The sequence below is a fragment of the Pipistrellus kuhlii genome, unplaced genomic scaffold (assembly GCF_014108245.1).
Source record: "Pipistrellus kuhlii isolate mPipKuh1 unplaced genomic scaffold, mPipKuh1.p scaffold_m20_p_4, whole genome shotgun sequence".
NCBI classification, from domain to species: domain Eukaryota; kingdom Metazoa; phylum Chordata; class Mammalia; order Chiroptera; family Vespertilionidae; genus Pipistrellus; species Pipistrellus kuhlii.
The window spans coordinates 77629576-77654702 of NW_023425540.1; the positions used below are offsets into that span (position 1 = coordinate 77629576).

The 25127-nt window shown below is 37.8% G+C and overlaps 1 protein-coding gene across 2 annotated transcripts in view; it reads right to left on the bottom strand.

Moving 5' to 3' along the window:
• The window catches only part of LOC118703683 (S-adenosyl-L-methionine-dependent tRNA 4-demethylwyosine synthase TYW1), a 105521-nt gene that overhangs the window by 60451 nt on the left and 19943 nt on the right, over nt 1–25127 (bottom strand). For both annotated transcript variants that reach the window (XM_045571230.1, XM_045571228.1), the window contains exons 8-9: nt 20402–20501; nt 15291–15343 (exon numbers count right to left, since the gene is read on the bottom strand). In XM_045571230.1, the coding sequence (XP_045427186.1) occupies nt 15291–15343; nt 20402–20501 (153 nt within the window). The remainder of the gene's footprint in view (nt 1–15290; nt 15344–20401; nt 20502–25127) is intronic.

Below are 25127 nucleotides of genomic sequence, written 5' to 3' on the forward strand. Positions count from 1 at the left end.
AGAGGTGCTGACAAAGAGGTGGGCAGATGTTGCATCTCCTCCCATTTTGTAATCCCTTCCCCTCCAGCTGACATGACTTGCAGGGGATTTAAAGGGACACTCCCTCTTATTAATTGCCCTTCATTTGTTGTTTTCTCCTTTCAGGGGCTACATATTAAAGACTAGAAGATTCTGCCCTAGCTGGTTTGGCTCGGTGGATGGAGCGTTGGCCTGCAGAATAAAGAGTCCCGGGTTTGATTCCGGTCAAGGGCACACGCCCAGGTTGCAGACTCAATCTGCAGTAGGGGGCATGCAGGAGGCAACCAATCAATGGTTCTCTCTCATCATTGATGCTTCTGTCTCTCCCTCTCCTTTCCTCTCTGAGCTCAATAACGTATATATATAGACTAGAACATTCAAAAACAACTGCATATTTAGGGAAAAATTAAAAGTGACTGTATATGCCTAAGGAAAGGCTGAGAATAAAACTTAAGATGACATTAGGTTTACAACTCAGCCTGATCCTCAGTATAGAAACAGCCTACAAAAATAAAACAAAAAAATAACAAAAAATAAAAACTCTGGGAGTTACCACATTACTAGATTCAACTGTCCAATGTTCAAAAACAATAAAATCATAAAACATACAAAAACACAGAAAAGCATGGCCCATCAAAGAAAAAGAAAAATTCAACAGAATTTGTCCCTGAAAAAATACTTTATGACAGATATATTAGACAGACAAAAAAACAAACAAACAAAAAAAAAAAACCTGTTCTCAGATGCACAAAGAATTAAAAGAAGATGTGGAAAAAGTCAAGAAAATGATGTGTGAACAAAATGGAAATATCAATAAAGAGATGAAAAAGCCTTAAGAAAAAAACAAAGAAATTCTGGAGTAGAAAAATTTAATAATTTAAATTTAAAATTCACTAGAGGGATTCAAAAGCATATTTGAGTTTGCACAAGAATCCATAACATGAAGATAAGACCATGGAAATTATCAAGGCTGAAGAGCAGAAATAAAAAAGAATGGAAAAAAGCAGAGAGCTCATCTAACCTGAGGGACATCATAGGTGGAACATGTGCATCACGAGTGTCCTGAAAGGAGAAGAGAGAAAGAGGCAGAGAGAATATATATATAAAAAAAGTAATGGCTAAAAAATTCCCATCTTTGATAATAGACATGAATATAAATATCCAAAGGCTCAACAAACTCCAAGTATGATGAACTCAAAGAGACCTGCACCAAGACACATTATAATCAAATTTTCAAAAGACAACAACAAAGATAAAATCTTGAAAGTGGCAAGAATGAAACGAATCATCATATACTAGTACAAAGGACCATCTACAAATTATAAAATTATCTACAACTTTAACCTCAGAAACTTTGGAAGCCAGAATATAATGGACCAATATACTGAATGTTAAGTGAAAAAAACTATCAACCAAGAAATCTATATCTGGCAAAGCTGTCCTTCAAAAGTGAGGAAGAAATCAAGACATTCCCAGATAAATAAAAGTTGAGGTAGTTCCTGACTGCTAGACCAGCCCTGAAAGAAATGCTCAAGTCCTTCAAGAAGAAATGAACATCAGACAGTACCCCAAAGGCATATAAAGAAATAAAGAGCACAAAAAAGGTAAATTACATGGGCAATTATAAAAGCTAGTATTATTATAACAATGTTTATAACTGTATTTTTTGTTTTCTATATGATTTAAGAATCTAACATATTTTTTAATTAGTGAAAAGTTTGCATTACTATAACTTTGTTCAATCTTCTTTTCAACATAATTTAGGAGGTTAAGGCATTTAAAAAAATTATTAGTTTATGTTTTAGGGCTCAGTAATTTTGTGACACCAACAACCAAAAGGGATGGCGACAATGCTATAAAAGAGCAGAGTTTCTGTATGTTGTTGAAGTTAAACTTCTATAAATTCAAATTAAAATGTTATAACTTTAGGGTGTTACATGAAATCCCCATGGTAATCACAAAGAAAAATAGCTACCATATACACAAAATAAAACTAGGAAGAAATTTTAAAATCTGACTAGGAAAAAAATCAACAAAACACAAAAGAAGACAAGAATGCAGGGAATGAGGAACAAAAACAACAACAACAATAAGGCATATAAAAAACAAATAGCACAGTGACAAGTCCCTCCTTACCAATAATTACTTTAAATGTAAATGGGTTAAACTCTCCAACAGAAAGATTAACAGGATGGATAAGAACACATGATCTTGCGGGAACCGGTTTGGCTCAGTGGATTGAGGTCAGCCTGCCGACTGAAAGGTCCCTGGTTCAATTCCAAGTCAAGGGCACTACATTGGTTGCAGGCTCCCCAATGGGGGATGTGTAGGAGGCAGCTGATCGATGTTTCTAGCTCTTTATCTCTCTCCCTTCCTCTCTGTAAAGAAATCAATAAAATATATTTAAAAAAAAAAAAAAAAAAGAACACATGATCCAACTCTATGATGTCTACAAGAGACTCACTTTACATCCAAAGACACACACACAGGTTCAAAGTTAAAAGACGGAAAATATCATATGCAACTAGTAACCCAAAAAGACCACAAGAGGCTATACTGATATCAGACAAATCTGACTTTAAATAAATAAATAAAAAAGGATTACAAGATGGGAAGGACATTATATTAATAAAATACAGCAAAAAATAATACTAATAACAGTTATAAACATTTACACACCTAATAATAGACCATCAAAATATATGAAGCAAATAATGAACAGAATTTAAGGGAGAAATAGACAGCTCCACAATATTAGTTGGAAATTTCAATTTCCCACTAACAATAATGGAATAAACAACACAGAAGATAAGTTAGGAAACAGATGACTTAAATACAATAAATCAACTAGATCTAATAGACATATACAGAACACTACACCCGACAACAGCATACACATTTTTCTCAAGTGCACAAAGGATATTTTCCAGGAAAGAACATATGTTAGGCCACAAATTAAGTCTCAATAGATTTTAAAAGATAAATATCATACAAAGTATCTTCTCCAATCATAACAGAATGAAATTAGAAATCAAAAAAAAATTTTTTTAAACTGGACAGTTCACAAAATTGTGAAAATTAAACAAAACATTTTTAAACAACCAATGGATCAAAGAAGAAATCACAAGGAAAATTAGGAAATACTTGAGATGAAAAAAAAAACAAAAATATAGCAAACTTATGGGATGTAGCAAAAGCAGTTGATAAGGGGGAAACTTACAGCTATAAATGCTTAAGAGAATGAAAGCAAAACAGAGACATTCTCAGGTGAAGAAAAATTAGGAGAACCCATTAGGAACAAACCTGCTCCAAGAGAAATACTAAAGGAAGTTAAAGCAGAAGGATAGGGAATGTGCAGTATGCAAATACTAATTAAAAGAGAGCTGAGATGACTTTATTAATATCAGATAATGTAAACTTCAAGGACTCTTATTACAGATAAAGAGGGACATTATGTAATGGTAAAAGGATATATTCACCAAGAAGATATAACAATCTTAAATGTATACGTATGTATCTAACATTAGCATTTCAAAGTACATGAGATAAAAACTGATAGAACTGAAATGAAAAATGGGCAAATTCACAATTAGGGTTGGAGTCTTCAACATTAGTTTCTAAGAAATAGATAGAACAGTAGACAGAAAATCACCAAGGACATAAAAAGGCTATTATCAAATCAACTTCTGATCTGGGTTTGGGTTTATTGGAATTCTATTTGGGGCCAGGGAGAGGAAAACAGGAAAAAACATAAAAGTAAAAACAGGAGAAGGACCCTTTTCATTAAGCTGATTATACATTCAATGAGGGCAGGCCTCCCTCATATCCCTGTTACCTTCCACAATGATAAGTAAAAGTGCTGTAACATATATGATAATGCTATATATATATATTTACACACACATACACACGCACACGCACACGCACACGCACACTAGAGGCTTGGTGCATGAATTCATGCACAAGTGGGTCCAGCCGACTCACCCTAATCAGGGCCCATCAGGCCAGGCCAGCCAGGGGGAGGGAACGCAGAAGGTTGGCCAGCTGGCCCTGCCCCTTGGTCAAATGCCCGGTGGAGAGGACAATTTGCATATTAGCCTTTTATTATATAGGATATACTGAACTTGTACATATCCTATATAATAAAAGCCTAATATGCAAATCGACCAAATGGCAGAATGACTGGTCTCTGTGATGTACACTGACCACCAAGGGGCAGATGCTCAATGGAGGAGCTGCCCCCAGCCTGCAGGCCCCAGGCCAGCCAAGGCAGATGCCAGAAGGGACCCCACAGAGAGAGGAGGTGACTGGCAGTGGTGGTGGCGACAGGGGGAGGGGCCGGTGAGCAGGCAGCGCCAGGCTAGCCAAGGCAGGTGCCAGCGGGGGGGGCCCTCAATCACCCTTCTGGTTGCCCCACAGATAAGCCCTGATCACCAGTCAGGCCTAAAGACCCTATCCATGCACAATTTTGTGCATTGGGCCTCTAGTGTAAATACTATATAAGCTATATATGAGCTATACATATATACACATATTTATGATAAATATGTCATTTATTTTCAAGACTAGAACATTGTTATGGTAAGGATAGGAAAACAGACTGTCAAGCAAATTAAGTGACCATCAAATAGGCAAGTCCCCTCCATCAGCATCCTTAGGGAAATGTTTTTCTGGCTGAAAGAATCTCCTATTCTCCAGTATTCCATTCAAATGATACAGGTTTAAAAAATGAAGATAGCAAAGTCACAAAGCACTTAGTAGAATGCTTGCCAGGCCCTTAATCTTTCCAGCAAATATTATACTCCTTGACATAGAAATGAGAAAAGACAAAAAAAAAAAAAGTCCAGCCTCCATGGCTGAGTGGTTAAGCATCGACCTATGAACCAAGATGTCACGGTTCAGTTCCCAGTCAGGGCACGTGCCTGGGTTGCAGTCTCAATCTTCAGTGTGGGGCATGTAGGAGGCAGCCAGTCAATGATTCTCTCTCATCACTGATGTTTCTATCTCACTCTCACTCTCATTTGCTCTCTGAAATCAATTTAAAAAAAAAAAAAAAAAATATATATATATATATATATATATATATATAGAGAGAGAGAGAGAGAGAGAGAGAGAGAAGAAGAAAAAATTACACTTCCTGTGCTTTTCTTAGCATTCTCTCTAAATCCCTATCCATTGTAAGTTGCTTCAGTTCAGCTCAGGACTTTGCACAGTTCAAATTTTGTCATTCTTTTTTATGACTGTTTCCCCTGCCACACGTACGAAATCAGCAGCAAACCATGACCACTTTTTTATAAGTAGCCAATATCATCTGGTTCAGGTACCTACTATTGCATAATACTTTGCCCCAAAACTCAGTGGCTTAATATGACACATGTATTATTTTCTCTATTAATACTATGGGTCAGCTCGGTGTTTTATCCACACCCTGCTGTGTGTGTTGAAGTCACTCATGGAACTGCATTCAGGCGGAATTTGGCTAGGGCTGTGCACTCAGATTTCTGACAGTTGATGCTAGCTTTGCTCCTCCTTCACTCGAATACTAGACTGGCTTCCTTATAGCCCAGTAGCTGGATTCCCAGAGGAAGCATTCCAAGAGGACAAACCTCAATGTGCAAGAGCTCATCAAGCCTTGCTTACATCGTGCTTGCTGATACCCCAATGACCAAAGCTGGTCGCATCGCCAAGCCTAGAGAATTAACTAAGCGTGTGAATACTGGGAGTCATGGCTCATGGAGGGCCACCCAGTAAATGGACTCCTACATCATTTATACTAATTATGTTCACCTCCTAGCCTTAAGGCAAATTGCCTCACATTAGTGAAATTTCATTAGTTTTCAAAAAGCTTTTACACTTAATGTAACAACTAACAGTTCTGGATCAATTTTTTTGCTTAGTATAACAAAATCCTTTTAACATTTGGTGATTACTACAGTTCTCTGGATAGGCAAATATCCTGATTCTAGATATTTAATATAAGTTTACCATATTCTGTGATAAGTGATCCAGAGGGGAAAAAATGATTACATTTCAACTGTATAGACCTTTTTTTTTTTAATAGAAATCTAAGGTTTTTACCTAGAAAATAAAAGTTTAATCTAGTGAAAAAAACAAAATAAATGTTTTAGTTCTTTACAATGAAATCAAACTGAACTATACCAACCAAATATCAAATTATAACCATAGCACACAAGTATACAATTTATTCAAAGAACGTGAGAACATATTTTAATGTACACTCTTAATGAAATGCATTCTACAAATGGAAGGAGGTACAAAGAATGACTTTCCTGCCAGAACTGGTTTGGCTCAGTGGATAGAGCGTCAGCTTGCAGACTGAAAGATCCCAGGATCAATTCCGGTCAAGGGCATGAACCTTGGTTGCGGGCACATCCCCAGTGGGGTGTGTAGGAGGCAGCTAATCGATGTTTCTCATCGATGTTCCTAACTTTCTATCCCTCTCTCTTCCTCTCTGTGAAAAATCAATAAAATATATATTTTTTTTTACTAAAAAAAAAAAACTTTCCCTCTTAAAAATTATCAAGACCACAAAGAACTTTTACTTATATGGTTTATATCTACCAAATATGTACATATTAGATATCAGAACCTAATTTTATACTATTTCATTTAAGATAATTATAAGCTATTACATAGTAAAACAAAAAATAGTATAAATGAGCTGGATTCTACATAAGTTTCTGCATTCCAACTACTGTGATATGTTGTTTCAGTTAAGCTATATAAACAAAATCAGGCCTCACACAGATAAGCAACTGAGTAACAAGGAAAAGTACTTTTAAGAACTTTTTCAGAAAATTGTGAATACTACACCAACACTTGTCAAGTGGTAGTTTCATAAAGATTAGCTGCACTGTAGAATCTGAAGCCATATTAATGAACATTTCATATAGTGTTACATTAGAAGCTACTTGCCTATCTTGTACTTTGAATATGATTTTATAACATCATGCATTGATCATTTGAAAAATATTGGGTCATTAAGTTATGCATATCTTTCAAATATTAATACATTTCATTGTATGACATTTTTAAAAATTTAATATATTTTAATGATTTTTTTACAGAGGAAGAGGGAGAGAGAGTTAGAAACATTGATGAGAAAGAAACATCAATCAGCTGCCTCCCGCACACCCGCTACTGGGAATGTGCTCGCAACCAAGGTTCATGCCCTTGACAGGAATTGAACCTGGGACCCACCAGTCCACAGGCCAACGCTCTATCCACTGAGCCGAACTGGCCAGGGCTTATTGTATAACATTTTAAAAATCACACTTTTTATTATCACAATTATCTCGTCTTTAGGGGAGTCTTTCAAACTTATGACAGCTATTGTAAGTTTTTCAAAATTCTTATTTTCATTTTAAAGCTCAAATTTTATTACTAGCAACAAATACTTTCAGTTGTTTCCTTGAAGTGGCAGGTTCACTTTATCTTTAAAAAAGCATTTGCCAAATAAATAAGCCTCAATAACCATAGTTGTTCTTTGATGTAAAAATGACATTCCATGCCAAAACCAGTTTGGCTCAGTGGATAGAGTGTCAGCCTACGGACTGAAAGGTCCCGGGTTCGATTCCGGTCAAAGGCATGTACCTTGGTTGTGGGCACATTCTCAGTAGGGGCTGTGCAAGAGGCAGCTGATCAATGTTTCTCTCTCATCGACGTTTCTAATTCTCTATCCCTCTCTCTTCCTCTCTGTAAAAAATCTATAAAATATATGTATTTTTTTAAATGACATTCCATGAAAACAGCAACTTACAACTTCAGTGCACAAATACTTTTCCTGAAAACAACTACTTTGTATATACTTTGTTATGCAACAAAAATGCTTATGCAAATTTTCAATATCTTCATACAAAATATTAAAAGTACAGATACTATGCCCTAACTGGTTTGGCTCAGTGGATAGAACGTTGGCCTGTGAAATGAAAGGTCCCAGGTTCAGTTCCAGTCAAGGGTATGTAGCTTGGTTGTGGGTATATCCCAAGTAGGAGGTGTGCAGGAGGCAGCTGATGGATGTTTCTCTATCAGCAATGTTTCTAACTCTCTATCCCTGTCCCTTCCTCTCTGTAAAAAAATCAATAAAAATATACTTTTTTTGTAAAAGTACAGATACTCAAAGGTAGAGATTTTTTTTAGTTAATTTTTGCTACTTCACCAAGGTAATTCTTACGTGAAACTGGCATTTAAAAATAAACAGGGAACACACGTACCTTGACTACTAGTACAGTATGGTACACTGCCTTAATTCATTCTAAAGGGTCAGCACATTTATGCAACATTGCTTTTGCACTATTAGTTCAAATGTCTCACAGCAAAAAAAAAAAAAGACAACATTACAGTAATATTATAAAAAGTTTGACCTCCAGTACCCCAAAGGGAATGCAGACCACACTTTAAGAACCAATGTTTGAAGTTAATGGCAATAAGTATGTCAATGATAGAAATCAAGAATTTTGTTGAAGGGAAAAAAGTGCTATAATTATAAAATCAAAGGTTTTAACTGAAAACTAATGTTAAAATTGAAATAAGAGTTCAACAACTTTGGAAAACTGTTCATATAATACCTACTAAAGCTAAACATATGATTAAGCAATTCCATTCCAAGGTGTATACCCCCAAAAAAATGAATGTTATGTCCAAAGACTTGTATGTAAGCATTCACAGAATTGACTTTACATAAAACATCAAAAAACTAGAAACAATCGCCGGGACTGGTTTGGCTCAGTGGATAGAGCGTTGGCCTGCGGACTGAAAGGTCCCAGGTTCGATTCTGGTCAGGGGCATGTGCCTTGGTTGTGGGCACATCCCCAGTAGGGGGTGTGCAAGAGGCAGCTGATCAGTGATTCTCTCGCATCGATGTTTCTAACTCTCTATCCCTCTCTCTTCCTCTCTGTGAAAAATCAATAAAATATATTTTTTTAAAAAAACAAAACAAAAAAAAACCTAGAAACAAATTACATATCCATTAATAAATGAATAAACAAATTATGGGCATATCCACACAATTGAATATATTTAGAAAGAAATGAAATATTGATAAAACATGTATGAATCTCAAAATAATTATGCCAAATAAAGGCAGGCATATAAAAAAATATGCATTAATATATTAAATTCTAGAAAATATAAATTTACATATAGAGACAGAAAGCAAGTTAGCAGTTGGCTGGTGACAGGAGCAAAGAGAAAGATGGTTTACAAAGAAACACAGGACATTTGAGGTGGTATTTGTTTTCTTGATTTTGGTGATGGTTTCACTACTACATATATACATATATAAATATACACATATATATGTATATATTCCAATGGGCAATAAGGCACATGCATAACATTTATATAATGAGGAAGAAACTGGGAACTGCTTTCTGAGTGATACAGAAAAAGAGCTTTGGAATAAAAAAACAGTCAAAAACTACTTTCTGTTATAGGAAAAAAGGAAAGCTGCTTTAGATAGTAATGAATTATGGTAAAAAGGTCAATTGTGGGTATCATCCCATTTGGTACCCACTAGGCATGTGTAGCTATTTAAATGAATTAAAATTAAATAAAATTTAAAATTCAATTCCCTTGTCACACCAACCACATTTCAAGTGTTAAATAGCTACATGGTTAGTAGCTGTATGAGTTACATGGTAAGTCAGGTATGTGGCAAGGTATCAAGTAATAGACATACAGTTAGTAAACTGTACTGTGTAATGCAGACATAGAACAGTTCTACCACTGCAGAAAGTCCTACTGGACAGAGCTATAGAGATGGATGTACATGTGGCTCCTCTCACTATTACCACTAGTATACCACTCACTCCATTGCTGCCTTCCGTCTACAGAACGCTGACTCTAGTTCATAAGTTCCCAAGGGAAGAATGCTTCCACCATATTTCAGAGAAGTTGTATCAATGAACAAGTCTCTGTGGTGGTTTTGCACCTCTGAACTTTAGTTCCATACAATCTATAAGGCAAACAGCCTTGGAAAATAGGGTATATCCATCCAGTGTAGAGGGCGGTTTGCTTTTTGACCAGCAAAATAAAGATAATGTCTCCCAAATGAAAAGATGCTCAACATCATTAATCTTCCGAGAAATGCAAATTAAAACCACAATGAGATATCGCCTTACATCTCTGAGAATGGCTATCATCAATAAATCAACAAATAACAAGTGTTGGTTAAGAATGTGGAGAAAAGGGAATCCTCATGCACTGTTGGTGGGATTGCAAACTGATGTAGCCACTATAGAAAACAATATGGAGGTTCCTCAAAATATTAAAAATAGAACTACCTTATGACCCAGCAATTCCATTTCTAGGTATATAGTCAAAGAAATTCAAGACCTTAATTCAGAAGGATATATGCACCCTTATGTTCTCTGCAGCATTATTTACAATAGTCAAGATATGGAAGCAACCCAAATACTCATCAATAGATGATTAGATAAAGAACATACATACAGGAGAATATTACTCAATCATAAAAAAGAAAGAAATCTTACCATTTTCAACAATATGGATGAATAGAAGGTATTATACTAAGGTAAATAAGTCAGACAGAGAAAGACAAATACTGTATTATTTCACTTACTATTATAGTACCTGTGAAATCTAAAGAACAAAATGAACAAACAAAACAGATTCAGACTCACAGATACAGAGAACAAAATGAGAGTTGCCAGATGGGAGGGGGTTTGGTGAGCTGGGTAAAAAGGGTAAAGGAATTAAGAAGTACAAATTGATATTTATAAAACAGACATGGTGATGTAAAGTACAGCATAGAGAATACAGTAAGTAATATTGTAATGACTATGTATGGTGCCTAGTAAAACTAGATTTATTGGGGGTGGGGGAAGGAGAGGGAATCACTTCATAAATTATATAATTGTCTGACCACTATGCTTCATACCTGAAACTAATATAAAATAATATTGAATGTCAACTATAATTGAAAATTTAAAAAGGATGTCTCCCTCCCAGTCAAAGGTGGACAGGTTTGCAAGGAACCCTTTTATAAGACTGGGGGTTTCCTAAGCTCCAGGTTTCTCAGCTGCAACGTAAATGCACTGTGTACCCAGCATTCCCCTGGGCCCACCTCCACATCACCCTCATAACATTAGGAGAGCGAAGGAATCAATGTGAACACAGAAGCTCAAGATGTCTGCTGTGCTTTGTCTTTCACCCAGGAGTCCTGTGCTCTTTGCCAACACTATGAAACTCTGCCAGGCTAACGTGTTAGCTTGTGAGTAGGGTAAAATAGCACACCCTCAAAAGTTCTTGATAGTGGACACTGTAGCTGGGCTCCTTTGAGCTCCTCATGCCATAGAAACAAACATTATGTCAGGAACCAAGGGGATGTCTGGGCATCTCTGAGTACTCCACTATGCAGCAGTAAAGTTAGGATTGTAAGAAGGGCCACCACTGGCTCAACTCTTCATTGACAGACTGGATTACCCACCTGATAAGGAAGAATCATACTGTGAGATATTGATGGAACACAAAGGAAACATGGCCTAGTTAGTGAAAAAAAAAAGTGATAAATACCAATATGACCAGGTGACCTGGTACAAATATGAGGAGAGCTGTATCAATCCATAATGTCTTCCTTGCTTTGATATATATATTCACCCTCTCCTCCTATATAATAAACTATCCTATATAATAAAAGGCTAATATGCAAATCGACCAAACAGCAGAACAACCAGTCACTACAATGCGCAATGACCACCAGGGGGCAGACACTCAACGCAGGAGCTGCCCCCTGGTGGTCAGCTTAGCCAGAAGCCCTGAGCCAGGCTCACAGCTGGTGAACACAGCGGCAATGGCGGGAGCCTCTCCTGCCTCTGTGGCAGCACTAAGGATGTCCAACTGACGACTTAGGCCCACTCCCCTCAGCCCAGACTTCACCCACTCCAATCCGGGACCCCTAGAGGGAAGTCTAAGTGATCAGGCCTAAACCATCAGTCGGATATCTACCTCTCTCACAGTCCAGGAACACTGGCTCCTAACTGCTTACCTGCTTTCCTGCCTGCCTGCCTGATAGCCCCAAACCGGACCCCTGCCAGCCTGATTACCCCTAACTGCCTCTGTCTGCCAACCTAATCGCACCTAACTGCCCCCCTCCCTTGACAGTCTAGTCGCCCCCAACTGCCACATGTGCTGGCTTGGTCACCCCTCACTGGCCCCCCTGCTGGCCTAGTTGCCCCCAACTGCCACCCTCTGCCAGCTTGTTTGCCCCTCATGGCCCCCCTGCCAGCCTAGTCACCCTCAACTACCCCCCACCAGCATGTTTGCCCCTCATGGCCCCCCTGCCGGCCTGGTCACCCCCAACTATCCCCCCTGCTGACCTGGTTACTGCCAACTGTGCCCTCGGCCAGCCTGGGCGCCCCTCACTGCCCTCTGTGCCGGACTGGTTGCCCCATACAGCCTGCTGCTCAGTCATTTGGTCATTCCTCACTAACCCTCTGCTGACCTGGTCACCTCATGCAGCCTGCTATTCAGTCGTTTGATTGTCCCTCACTAAGCCCCCTGCCAGCCTAGTCGCCCCACGCAGCCTGCTGCTCAGTCATTTAGTCATCCCTCAGTAATCCCCTTGCCAGCCTGGTCACCCCACGCAGCTTGCTGTTCAGTCTTTTGTCCTGCTAGCCTTGTCGCCCCACTCAGCCTGTCCGGTCGTCCATTCAGTTGTTTCAGATGTGATGGCCCCTGCCTCTTTATATATATGGATGGGTCAGCAGTAGTTATCCATTTAGGCACAGGATCTCAAAAGAGTATTCTCTCTTTTAAAGGCAGAGTGAATGTATCTTCCCATGTATGTGTAATAGTTGCAACAAGTTAGGCAGAAGCAAATGTTTTATAGGTAGAAGGGTTTGATTAGATGCTGAGTATCCAAAGGGTAGTCTGTGCTGTTAATACTCAGCCCTGCCTGCCCTTCTAAGCATAACTAGTAACCCTAACACAGTATTTCTGATTCCCTGTCTGACAGGTTCTGACTTAGACTCCACCAATGAGAAGCAAATGGATTTAGAAGGCAAAAGGAGAAACTATTATTCATCTCTGGCAGCAGCTGGCAGACACAAGGGCATACAGCAAACATTGGTCTGCAGCAGCTTCCAAGGAAGTTCCTGGGAGACATTCGCTTTAATGTTGCCAGCAACTCGGGTCACTTGAAGCAGTGTCCTGTGAGTCTAACACTTTTTTATTTTTCTCAAAGCAAAGCAGTTCTCTTTGACCTTCACTACCCCAGGTCTTCCAACGGCTTGGTCAGCATATTAAATCTCTTGCTAAAATATCCCGGTGTTTTCTGTTTTCCTGACTGACACAGGGGCAGGATTTGGTCAGGTGGAGATTAGAGTAGGGAAGAGAAGCAGGACACATTGTATGAAGGTTAAAATGAAAAATAAAGCTGAACACATGGGTCAGAACTTGTCCAGCTAAGGAGGGTCTGACTGGAGATAGAATATACACAGATATAGTCTATTAAGTTGTAGTAAGCATAATGTAAGAATTCCAAGCAGCATAGAGAATAAGAGGGAAGGTTGCTATTTCACAGGAAAGCCTCTCTGACAGGCTCTCTGAGAGCAGACAGAGGCCAGAAAGCCGGAGAGGACTTTGGACTCCACATTCAGGAAGCCGTAAGAGCAGATCACACAGGCCCTTGAGGTCTTGGGTTTTGTTCTGAGTGAGATGGGAACCCCTGGAGGTTCTGGGAACAGTGGCATGGCCTGAAACATCTGGCTGCTGTGTAGAAAACAGACAGTGGATGATGGCAAGAGTGGATCCAGAATAACAGTTAGAAAATCACTGAAATAACAACGGACATATTACAGTAATTTGGACCAAGGTATGGCAGTATAATTGGTAAAAAGAAGTTGCATTCTGGATTGTCTTGAAAAAATTTGCTCATGGAATAAATGTGGGAGGGTAATAAAAAAGATGAGTAAAAAGTTTCTCAGATATCCACAAATGATAGCAACTGGCCTAGGGAGCAGATGGCACTAGAAGGATACAGCAGAGAAACGCTGAGAATATACAATATTCTGAAACAACAGGCTTTGGAGAAGCAGGTTCCCTTGGAAAAGACCGTCAAGGCAGTTGAAGTATTAAGCAAAGGTCAGCTGTGGATTATGGCATTGAGGGCAGAGGCATTCCAGGAAAATAAAATAAAATAAAATAAATTAAATTAAATTAAATTAAAATTAAAATTAAAATTAAATTAAATTTAAAAATAAAATAAAACCACCTTGCTACCACTTCACACTCGCTAGAATGGCTAAAATTAAAAAGACCTGCAACACCACATGATGGTGAGAATATGTAGCAACTGGAACTTTCATGCATTGTTGATGCAAGTATAAAATAGTACAACCACACTGAGAACAGATTGGGAGCTTCTTATAAAGTTAAATATATAGCTAGTAATTCCACCCCTAAGTATGTACCAAAGGAAATTAAAATGTACATCACAAAAAAAGCACTGTATGAAAATATTTATAGCAATTTTATTCATTAATAGCCCAAAACTGAAAAACAACCCAAATGTCTACCAAGAGATTAAACACTGATATGTTCATATTACTGAATAGTACTGAGCAATAAAAAGGCATGAACTGCTGATACATACTACAACATGAACAAACCCAAGATACATTATGCTGAGTTTAAAAAGTTATGTGGCAAAAATAAAAACTACACGTGATATAATTCCATTCATATGAAATTCTAGAAAAGGCAAAATTAAACTATAGTGAGCGGCTAGAACAACTGTTTCCTGACTGTGGAGGAGGGGGTACTGACTAGAAATAAGCACAAGTAAACTTACAGGATAAGAAAAATAGTCTATATCTTTTCTTCTAATCTTTATGTTTATTAGTGACACTATTACCAATACCCCCATTTTCCTCCCCTTTGCCCACCTCTACCCAACTCCCAGACCGCCTTCCTCTGGCCATCACCACACTGATGTCTGTGTCTCTCGGTTATACATATATGTTCTTTAGCTGACCCCTTCATCTTCTTTCATCCAGTCCCCTTCCCCTGCCTCTGACAGCTAGCTGTCAGTCAGTTCCATGTATCCATGCCTTTGTTTCTATTTTGGAGTGGTGGATACGGGTTTTTTACATCCATAAAAATTTGCTGAACTCATTCAACAAATTCATTCAAAATCACTACATTTTATTAAATGTAAACTGTAACTTTAAAATGGTAAAATTCATTAACTGCATATAGTAGCCACACAAAAAGTGCATAAAGACAAATACCTTTGTCCACCTGCAAAGCTTCACCCCAGAATGGCTCCCAATCAACTGATAACCTAAATGGAAAAACAGTGAACACAAAATTGAATTGATTCAAAGCCTTATATCAGAAGGTGCTTATAAAAGAAGCAAAATCTTTTTCCATTGCTTAAATAATGATAGACAACAACCCAGTGGCAGGAGTCTTTAAAAGTTTAATTCAATAAGATGATAAAACAACTTAAAATGTGTATGCATCTAATAACACACTCTCAAAATACATAAAGAAACAATAAGCTAACCCAAGATCATAGGGAGAGATTTTAATATCTCTCAGTGTCTAACAGATCTCACAGATGAAACTCTGTAGAGCTCTAAGATCTGAGCAACACAGCAAACCTCATCAAGGACTCACAGCACTGCAATAACAACTACAGAAATGCTTTTCAAAGATGCAAGGAACAGCTATAAAAATGAACTACAGGCTGTACCATAAAGTAAAAGTAAGTAACAATATATTTGAAATGAAGAATCAGCCTGGCAGGTTTGGCTCAGTGTTTGAGTACCAACCTAAGAATCAGGAGATCATGGTTCAATTTCTGGTCAGGGCACATGCCCAAGTTGTGGGCTCAATCCCTGGTAGGGGGCATACAGGAAGTAGATGATCAATGATTCCCTCTCATCATTGCTATTTCTATTTCCCTCTCCCTTCCTCTCTAAAATCAATAAAAATATTTTTTAAAAAAAAAGAAGAATCAGAGGGACAACAGATTAAAATAAAGAAATACTGCTAAAAAAAAAAAAAGTGGAAAAATCAAATTCGAGGACCTAACGTGAATTCTCAGCACCACTCTACAACCTACCATTTAAAATTTTTGAGGCACTTAAGACATGAAAAACATGGAAAAGCCATGCCAAAACAAGCATTATTTCCTTTTATAACAAACTAGCAGAGCAAACAAGAAGAACATTCTGACTTCCAAAAACATTTAATAAAGCTTCTCATGAGGCTTCAAGTAATAAACCATAATTATGAGTCTCTTGCACAAAAAGACTCTTCCAGACAAATGAGGTAAATGGAGAAATACAGTCTGGATGATGACATAAGTAGATCAGTGGCTGGTTAAACATCCATATGCACAGTAATGATTAATGGAACAATCTCAATTTAGATTACAAGTCTCTAGTGGCAACATTACAGGATTTTGTCTTTTATCCTCATCCACATTTATGTAAACATCCCGAATAAAAAATAAACAAAGCAGTGCTTATCTAGCTGAAGATGAAACCGTGTCTAACTGAATAGCTAATCTCAGATAGAAAATAAACATTTCAAAGATTCCCAGGGAAAATTCTAGTTCTTTTGGATTCCTACATTATGTGTTGTTCATATCACTATTACAGAAACTACACTCTATATTATATTAGTTCTTTATATTATCTCTTCCAAGATATATAGGGCTCTACAAAATTTTGCATTAGCTAGGTAAAAAAAAAAACAAAAAGAAACAACTACACAGTACAGAAATGAGAAACTTGTGGCTGAACACAACGCCAAAACAACCCAACATGCAGTTGCTTCTAAACAAGATGGAGTAACAGATGGTTTACTCTCCCACCTGAAATACCAAAAATGGATAATAAAATATGTAAAACAACAGTTTTCAAGATAAGAAACATCAGGCAACAAAAAATGGTAATCCCAGAGATGGAAACCAAACAAGGTGAACCCTACCATTACCCAAGCTTACTTAAAAGTGTCAAGCCCTGTAGAAAGGTGGAAACCACATAAAACTCAGTGTTCTCCCTTAGTTGAGGACATGGAAGTGAGAGTATGAGGAGCCCATATGGCTAGAGTTAGCAGGACTATGTACCTGAGAGACAAAAGTTACACAGAGATTGAACTCAAGAGGCTGCAGAGGATTCCTATAAGTATTTGCATGAGTCCTGCTTAGTGCATATGTGAAAGAAAAGCTACCCAAGAATGGGAAAGAACCATCTGACAGGTACATTAGAGGTGTATCTGGTACTCACAGCCAGGTAGGAACTGTGCCAACCAGACAGAAAAACTTCCAGATTCACAAGGCTTTGGGCAGAGTGTACAGAAGTATTTTGCCTCAATATGGGGAAATAATTAGCTGTACAGAGCTTGGTCTGGTCTCACCTAACAAGCCATAAAAGATTAAAAAGTTCAAAACTGCTTCCAAGTATTTTATTTTATTCCCACCACAACAAAGCTCAAGAATTTTTATAGAAATGCAAAAATATATAGAACCCAATAAAGTAAAATTAGATATAGCATCCAATAAAAGATTACCAAGCATGCAAACAGATAGGAAAACATGGCCAATAATGAGGAAAATTATCCAGTAACCAGAATTAGCATATATGTTAGCAGATTAGGGCATTAAAAACACTTATAACTATGTTCCTTAGGCTTGAAAATGTAAGTAGAGACATGGAAGATATAAAAAAAACGCAACTGAACTTCTAATGATGAAAATTACAATATCTATGCAATAAATAAATAAATAAATAAATAAAAACACTGAATAGAATTAATGGAAGATTAGATATTAGGGAAGAAATGATTGCTGAAGTAAATTTTGAGACATAGCATTAGAAACTACCCAAAATGTAAAATGAGACAGAAAAAATAATTTTAAAAAATGAAAAGAGCAGCCCCAGCCAGTTTGGTTCAGTTGGTGGGGAATCAGCGTGTGCACCAAAGAGTTGCAGGTTCAATTTCTAGTCAGGGCACATGCCCAGGGTCGGGACTCAATCCCTAGTAGGGGCGTGCAGGAGGCAACTGATTAATGTTTCTCTCTCATCAATGTTTCTACCTCTCTCTTCCTCTCCCTTTTTTTCTCTCTTTAACAATTGATAAAAACTTTTTTTTAATGTGAAAATAAATATCAGTGAGCTTCAAGTGGCTTATGATATATGTAATTAGAATGCCCGAAGAAGAGGAGAGAGAAGTGACAAAAAATATTTGAAGAAATAACAGCCAAAATTTATCCAAATTTAACTAAAACTATAAATCCAGAACCAAGTGGTTCAACAAATCCCAAGTAAAAGAAACATGAAAAAAAAAAAAAAACCTACACTGAGATACACTAAAATGAAATTGCTCAAAATCAGTAATTAAGAGGAAATCTTACAAATAGCCAGGGGTTAAAACATTACATTCAGAGATTCAAATAGAAGATGACTGCAGAGCCCTCATCAGAAGCAACGTAAACAAACAGTGGAACAACATGACAGGAAAAAAGCTGTCAGCGGGGACCGGTTTGGCTCAGTGGATAGAGCGTCGGCCTGCGGACTGAAGGGTCCTGGGTTCGGTTCCGGTTGAGGGCATGTACCTTGGTTGCGGGCACATCCCCAGTGGGGGGTGTGTAAGAGGCAGCTGATCGATGATTCTCTCTCATCGATGTTTCTAACTCTCTATCCCTCTCTCTTCCTCTCTGTGAAAAATCAATAAAATATATTTTTTTTAAAAAAGAAAAAAAGAAAAAAGCTGTCAACCTACAATTCTATATCCATCAGAAACATCCTTTAAAATGAAAGCAAAATAAAGTCTTTTTAAGATATACAAAAGCTGAAATGTCTTCATCAACAAACCTACACCACAAGAAATGCTTAAGTAAGTCCTTCAGGCAGAAGGAAAAGCTATCAGAGAGAACTCAGATCTACACAAAGGCATGAAAAGCAACAAAAGTGGTAACTACATAAGTTAACATATTAATTGTTTCTAATTATTTAAATATTTAATAGATATTCACTAAACCAAAATAAATAATAACAATTTAGCATTGGGTTTATAACATGTAAAAAGTAAAACATATGATAACAACTGCATAGAGGTTGAGGAGAAAATATACTATTGAAGGTTGCTCTGCATGAAGTGGTGTACCACCACACAAAGACATTCTATGATACAATAAAGAGATCTAGTATAAAAATCTCAAGTAACCACTAAATAACAAAGAGTACAATAACTAATAACCTAACATAGGATATAAAACAGAATTATTGCTCTGGCTGGTTTGGCTCAGTGGATAAGGCGTTGGGCTATGGACTAGAGGGGTCCCAGGTTTGATTCCCATCAAGGGCACATGCTTGTTTTGCAGGCTTGATTCCCAGTGGGGGTGTGCAGGAGGCAGCCAATTAATGATTCTCTCTCATCATTGATGTTTCTATTTTCCTCTCTCTCTCCCTTCCTCTCTAAAATCAATAAAAATATATTTAAAAACAAAAACAGAACTATTAAAAAATTAATCTAAAAAGCAGAAAAACAGGAAAAAGAGAATCAAAGAACAGGAAACAAGCAGAAAATGAACAGCAACATGATAGATTTAAACATACCATAAAATCACTTTAAATAGTCCTTATATCCTAATTAAAAGACAAATATATGTATTTATATATTTATATATAACAATATTTATGTATATTTAATACTTTTAGATATACAAACAGATTTATATATAAAATCTGTATATTCTTGTCTGTCTCCTCTAATAGACTAAAGGCTCCTTGAGGGAGATAATGTATTACGTTCTTCTGCATCGTCATAACCATCACATAAAAGGTTCTCACTAAAGAGGGAGAGAGGGGAGAAAGTCAGTCTATTGACTCCCAATTCTTGTCTTTCTTCCATAAAAAATATAATTCAACAATATTATTTGTACATTTGACTACAGCCTCTTTAATAAGGTATAACCATAAAAATCCAGATATACTTCTATTATAGATAAAACACTTCTAATTAACCCAGCATAATATCAAGTATGTTCTTTTTTCTGTATTTAAAATTTTTCCCTGAATAAACAATGATTTGTAAAGAAGTCAGTAATGGTATTTTCTTTCTGTATACCTGAGCCACAGAGTTGCTAACATCCCAATAAATCACGCAAAGAGGAATATGGTGGCCCAGGCAGTCAACACACAGTGATCCACAGAAACAAGACTCCCTAGACAGCTACAACTGGCACAGCAACACAGACGCTGGGCTAGAGAAGGACTTCACCACCTACTTTCCCCTTGGCAATCCCAATTTTATGCTTCTGCTTTCAGGTATTAAATTAGAATGCTTAAAACATAGTATTATAACAACAATTCTTAAGGGCTTTCACCTTGCTTGGTAAGGGCTTCTCGGAGAGCAGGAGTAATCATAGCTCTTCTTTCACTGTCTTCACTCTTCACAGTGTTCCTGAACAAACCAGTTTTCTCTTCCTGCATTAAAATAAAAAAAAGAGTGAAAGCCAGAAATGGTAATGCACAATGAAAATAACAGCACAGCAATCATGAACAGGTAGCATGAACAAAAAGATTCATCATGAACCATGGCCCCACAACCCTGTTCTCACTAAAATGATCACATTTTCAGTCAGACAATAATCTAAAGACAAGCCAGTCTTTTTTTTTTTTAAGTAGCTACATACACCCACAAAACATAAATCAATAAGCACATATCTACATGTCAAATATTTTAGCACACTGAGTACAAACCGCTACATAATTTCAGCAAGTTATTTCTCTGAGGTTCAATTTCCTCACCTGAAAAAGGGGGAAAGTAGTATCTATGGAGCAGGAATGGATTGAAGATTAATTGAACTAAAACCACCTGGCACAATGCCTGACACATAATAGAGTTCAATAAATTATAGCTACTACAGTTACTGAATCTGCAAACCCCAAATACAAGTCAAAAAAGAACTCTGGGCCGAAACCGGTTTGACTCAGTGGATAGAGCGTCTGCCTGCGGACTGAAAAGTCCCAGATTCGATTCCAGTCAAGGGCATGTACCTTGGTTGCGGGCACATCCCCAGTAGGGGGTGTGCAAGAGGCAGCTGATCGATGTCTCTCTCTCATCAATGTTTCTAACTCTCTATCCCTCTCTCACTTCCTCTCTGTGAAAAATCAATAAAATATATTTATTAAAAAAAAACAAAACAAAAAAAAACAACTCTGGGCTTCCCAGACAACCATCTGCTCAGAGACCAAGTTATTCCACAACCTCCACCTGATGCCCCAGTAGCTCCTTTAGAACAGCAGTCGCTAACCGGTGGTCTGCGGACCACTAAAGGTCCGTGAGATCCGAAAGGGTGGCAAACGCTGCTTTACAAGATCCCATGAGGAAAATTTGTCTTCACTAAGAGGAAGACATCTGAAGGATAAAATGGATTGTGTTTCCTTTTTACTTTGACCACTAGAAAATTCCACAGCACACGGCTGACCACTGTATAAGGTCTTGTAGTTTCTGTAAGTGACCCTCATTCAGGTTTTTTTCATGGGCTTTTCCTCTCTTTTTAAATCTTAGTATATGTACATTTACATTTTTTTAAGTTATAGCAATGTCTTTTTGAAAGATGGTAAAGAGCAAATTAATATTTTCAGACAATACACAAAGTCTGTGCTATACTTTAAAGGCAACACTCATCAGATTTTAATAAAAGCTGCAGAAATTCAAAATAATTCCTCTTGACAGCAGCCCTACCACCAAGCCCTAGACTGCCCTTTTCTAATGTCCAGCCCCCAGTGAATCAGTGAGCAGAACTCACAGTAATACTCTTTCCACCTGAAAATGAAAACAACTCACAGATGACAAGATGTCTGAGATCTAAATCAAACTAATACAGAAGAGAGGACAGTCCATGGTTGAAGCTGGGCAACAGGTGATAGGGATTCAGTCTATCATTCTGTCTACTTTTGTGAATGTTCAATGTTCTCTATACATAAAATGTGAAACATACTAAATATTTGTTTTAATAGAGAAAGGTAAACAGATGAAATTCAGAGCTAACATCTCTACCTTCTCTGTTACCTCAGGGACTTACTCTGAAGTAGGAATTCAGTGGAAAGGTGCTTTAGAATAAAGTGTACCAAATGAGAAACAAACCCAGTTAATTCTATCTGTCCTAAAAGTTAGCATTCCAAACTGCTAAATATAATCTAAATGCAAAGTTAAGAGAAAATTTGCTTCTGTTAGTAGAGTTCTCAACTACATATTTTCAGATGGAATTGAACTTATAAACAAACATTTTCTGTTCTTATCTATTATAAAAATAAGCCCAGTGCACAGATTTGTGCACATTGAAAGGAAATTAATTAGAAGAAATCTTTTAAAGGTGGGCAGGGTGGAGGGGTACCACCAGAGGTTAGCTCCAGGGCATGTCTGGTCAATGTCGCCCCGTCTGGATCCATGGAACCCCAGCAGCAAGCTAACCTACCAGTTGGAGTGTCTTCCCCCTGGTGGTCAGTGCATGCCAGTGCAGTAGAATGGTCAGACACTTGGCTTTTGTATAGAGAGATCAGTCTGACACATGTTTGATAAATTAAAAGGATCCAGTTATTTTAAGGTATACGCTTTAAAAAAGAGTCCTTTGGCTTTTTTATAAGTCTATTTCAGACCTAAAATCAAAGAAGTGAGCTAAAAAGAAAGACTTGCGGTGGAGCTAAAAGAAACAACCTTGTCCTTGACCACATTTAAATGTCTGAAATAATTCCACAGCATAAATGTCTGAAATAATTCCAAGAATTGAAAGGTGGCAGTATTTACTCTTGAAAGCCACTGTCACCACAAAACATCACTGAGTTTATTTGCTTACCACAAAGGCCACATAAACACAAAAGTGGAGCCAATCCATGACATTGGCCTCTGACCACTGTGCTCAGAACTCTACAAACACCCTCTTGTGGTTGAGAACACAAACAACAAACTTCATTATATTATGTAATGAATATAATGTACTCTTCAAAGAATGGCAATGGAACATCATCCATGCCCCATCACTAGAGAAATTGATCCTTGTTTACTATCAGGTGATCCCTTTCCTTACTAATTTGCACAGATGTTGGATACAGAATCCCCAGGTCATTTTTCTCTACAGTCAGCCTATTTAGTCTGAAGCCATAGTAGCACAGAATAAACATTCAGTAGATATTGGCTTATTTGGAATGAGGAATAAATGCCTCAAAACTACTAGACAGGTATTTCTAGCTCTAGAAAAACAGAGCTCACTTCTTTTAGTAACTCATTCTAGATCTCGAAACTTTCAATATTAAAGTCTTCCTCAGGGGTAATTAAAACTCCACCTGCTGCAATTTAACCCCATTTCTGCAGAACCTATTTCTCTAATAAACAAATCCCCTATATACCACTCACTTGTCAGAGCTCAGTTTTTAAATGACCAGTTTTCAACAGGACTCAAAGCTTTTTGTGTATACTAGACTTTAAGGTTGCTGCGTGAACTTTTTGCAAAGCAGCTTGACCAGGCGTGTCAAGAGCTCTAAAACGGTTTTCCTCTGACCCAATGATTCTATTTTGGATAGCCTGACTTAAGGAATTTACTATTAAGACAGCCTGCACAGGCCACAGCTGAGTAGGGTGATTTAAAGGCAGTGTCCTGTAGTTGAATGGATGTCACCTTTTGTTTCTGTGTGAGTTAAACACTGGAAACCTTAAAAATAATTATGAAAGAACTAGCTTCATGTTGTTCCACTGCAGTCTTATGCAACTTTATAATCAGAACTGGAAACACAGAAATACTTTTGTAAATGCAAATGTTTCTCTGGTGAGTAATTACCAAGCACTCACCATTTATTTCCAATACTAATGATACTGATATCACTGCCTGTCTGCTTGCTGTGGGGAGCGTTTAACAATATTTACTTACTGCAGAAAAAAAATAGCAATCCCCTTTACATTTACAATCATAACATGAAAGAAAAGATAAACAGCATAAGAATTATCAGGCTCTTCCTGACTCACTGTTCTCTACCCGAATTCTTCTAACTTCCCTCTGGAGAAGCAGCAAAGAGGCATGAAACAGAGATGAGTCTAGGCTGGATTCCCACCACTTACCAGCCAGCCCTTTAACTGAGCAAATGCTACAGTTCTCCAAGCCTGCTTCTTACCCTGTGAAATGGTAAAGTGAGGATGATAATAGTACAGATATCAGGGTCATGTTGAGGACTGAATGAGATAACCCAATGTGTACTCTGATTTCTCCTAATACTCCAAACCTACACACTGGAACTCCCTCCATCCCCACAACTCAACACACTCATCCTATTCAATCAAATGAACACACGTGTCCTGTTGCCTTTAGAATAAAGCTCACATGCCCGTGACAGGGCATAAAAGACCTCCAGAACCCTGCCCTCACCTTACTTCTCCATTTCACTTCTCAACACATCCCCATCCCCATTCACCTCTACACACAAAACTACTTAATTCCCTAAACATGCTATGCTGCCTAGCACACCATCCCCTCTGCATGTCTTCCTAGCTTTCCAGTGTTTCAAACTCTAGCTCTCTTGTGCTTGAACATCACTCCCACCCTTCAAATTCCTTTCAGCTCTAGAATTAGTCGTACACCTTCCTACCAAGGGAAGAAGGTAGATCATGGTGGTATACTAGTTGAACCATATCTAGCTCATTTGAAGGCATCTTCTTACAATGATAACTAGAGGTCCGGGGCATAAAATCTGGGCATGTGCATGGGCAGGGTCCCTAGGCCTGGCCAGCAATCAGGGCCAAACGGGGCCTTATGGCTGCCAATAGGGTCTCCCTTTCCAGCTACTGGCTCGGGACCACTGGCCCGGGCATTTCTTCATTTTGCACCATCCCCTGGTGGTCAGTGCACGCCATAGTGAGTGATCAAACTCCCAGTCTCCTGAGAGGACACTTTGCATATTAGCATATATATGTGTGTGTGTGTGTGTGTGTATGCGCGCACTAAGTAGCCTGCCTTCCACACTGAACTGCCTGCCTGCACTGTGTTCCTGCAATGTGAGCCAATCTTTAAAAAGGAGTTTCTGGAATCATATTTCAAATAATAGACTAAGACTTTCACC